Source organism: Populus euphratica, unplaced genomic scaffold (assembly GCF_000495115.2).
Source record: "Populus euphratica unplaced genomic scaffold, PopEup_1.0 scaffold251.1, whole genome shotgun sequence".
Classification (NCBI taxonomy): domain Eukaryota; kingdom Viridiplantae; phylum Streptophyta; class Magnoliopsida; order Malpighiales; family Salicaceae; genus Populus; species Populus euphratica.
In genome coordinates this window covers 136,043-138,094 of record NW_011499988.1, presented here as the reverse complement: position 1 = coordinate 138,094, position 2,052 = coordinate 136,043, and the positions used below count along the sequence as shown (strand labels likewise).

General features: G+C 37.3%; 1 protein-coding gene across 1 annotated transcript; it reads left to right on the top strand.

Annotated features, from left to right (window-relative positions):
* The first annotated feature begins 813 nt into the window (after positions 1-813).
* Positions 814-2,052, top strand: LOC105140217 (octicosapeptide/Phox/Bem1p (PB1) domain-containing protein). Its single transcript, XM_011046955.1, has 2 exons — positions 814-1,138; positions 1,297-2,052. The coding sequence occupies exons 1-2, from the start codon at positions 955-957 to the stop codon at positions 1,758-1,760; spliced, it is 648 nt and encodes a 215-aa protein (XP_011045257.1). The 5' UTR covers positions 814-954; the 3' UTR covers positions 1,761-2,052.

Genomic DNA, 2,052 nt, shown 5'->3' with positions numbered 1-2,052 from the left:
TTATTTTGAGTTTTTAAAACAATTTAATTTGAACAATCTGATAATTCAATTAAAACCTGGAACTTAAGCTTATACTGAACCGGATCTAAAAAACAAACATGATTAGGAGATTTTGATTGAAATCTAGAATTGAGAAATAATTTGTATATAAATAGAGTAAATTGAGTATTAAAAGAAGAAAACGGAAAAGCTAATATAATCTAATATTAAATTTATTATTTTAATAATCGGTAATAATTAAGTCTACAAGAAAAGGGTATTAAAATACTAAGTTAATAATTTAATAAGTGTAATATGGAAAATTATTAAAATTTCGATTTAATTTAATTAATTAACTTAACAATTAATTTGACAAGGAAAAAACATTTATATTTCATTTGATTAAGTTAAAAAGGTAATAATTAAATAAATTGACTACAAAAAAGGTATTAAAATCCTATATTAGTTAATAAGATTTTAAAAATACGTATTTAATAAATAAAATGTTAGACACAGTATCCATACTATTTTCTATATATAGTTATGGATACTCACTTAATTGAATTTGAAAATAGGTATATTACGGTAAAAACAATTTAAATCAATAATGTTCAATTGTGAAAACCGTAAAAGTCGGTAAGACCGCCATTTGTGTCCAGCCCGCTAGTATCCACGTCAGCGAGTCAATAAGTCTATGGGTTGAAACTATACTTTTTATCCCAGAACGTCTGGGCTCTGGAGGAATCTTGACTGACGCAAGCTGAGCCCCACCCTCAAGTTTACAGTTCACCTTCCCCACTGTAAGAAACTACTATAAATAAGGCACGAAGAGTGCCGTAGTGAGGCTTCAAGAGGCAACTTTAAACTCTAAAGTAGCCAGCTTGGCTTTCCAATTCCTTCAATCTCCACTCTTCTCTAAACAAGCTCTCAGATCTCTCTCGGCTGGACCCCATTTCTCGTTTACCCAAAAAAAGCATGGTCGGACCATCGCTTGACACCACCAAGCTCCATCTCAAACCCCCCTTGTCTGCCACCCCCACCATCAAATTCCTCTGCAGTTACGGTGGCAAGATCATCCCCCGTTTCCCAGATGGCAAACTCCGTTACCACGGTGGCGAAACCCGTGTCCTCGGCGTCGAACGTTCCATCTCCTTTGCTGGTCAGTCTTATTTTATATCACTACTAATTTCCACTATTTCCCCTTTTCTTTTCTTTTTGCTAATTCCTTCTTTAGCCTTTACCGTATCAAGTGTTATTTGTGTGTGAATATGGAGGAAGTGATACGGGGTGGGATATTTTTGCGTGTGTGCTATACAGAGTTATTGTTGAAGCTTGGAGAGTTATGTGGGACATCGGTGAATCTCCGTTGTCAGTTGCCAAAAGAAGATCTAGACGCTCTGGTATCGATCACCTCCGGTGAGGATCTAGCTAATCTCATCGAGGAATACGATAGAGCAGCTGGAGCAGCAACACCAACTGCATCTTTAAAGATCAGGGCTTTCCTTTCGCTCCCGAAAAAAATCTCTTCTTCCTCGTCGTCGTCGTCCTCCTCCTCCTCCTCTTCCTCTTGTAGTTATGGTGGACCCACTATTGCTTCAACTTCCACCGCTCCGTGGTGCTACCATCATCAGATCTCGAAGCCGGTAGCGTTTTCTGTAAGGAAGACTCCACCTGCTCCACATCAATATCAATATGGTTACCATGCTCATGGAAATCCTAGCCATGTCTACCTTGTTCACAACGGGAATCATTGGCAATTACAGCAGACCCAGTTGAGCTGAGACCGGACATATTTGGCTTATATAAATAGGAAAGAAAAAAAAAATAACTAAAGAAAAAAACATGGAAAAGGGAAGAATATTGGAGCTGGCACCAGCTAATATGAGATATATGTACTTGGGGACTGTAAATCGTTACGAAGGGATTTTTTTTTTTGGTCCGTGAAAATTAGTGAATTTCCAGTCCAATATTTCCATTTGGGTACTTCAAAAGCTTTATGTGATGGTGAGTTTTGGATAACCATTTCCAGTACCACTGTGCATATATAACAGCTCTTTCATTCATCTCCAGCCA

Bases quoted from the DNA above. Each gene is read 5' to 3' on its own strand.
- LOC105140217 (XM_011046955.1), top strand. From the start codon at position 955: ATGGTCGGACCATCGCTTGACACCACCAAGCTCCATCTCAAACCCCCC. The intron at 1,139-1,296 runs GTCAGTCTTATT...TGTGCTATACAG, and splicing joins ACGTTCCATCTCCTTTGCTG to AGTTATTGTTGAAGCTTGGA.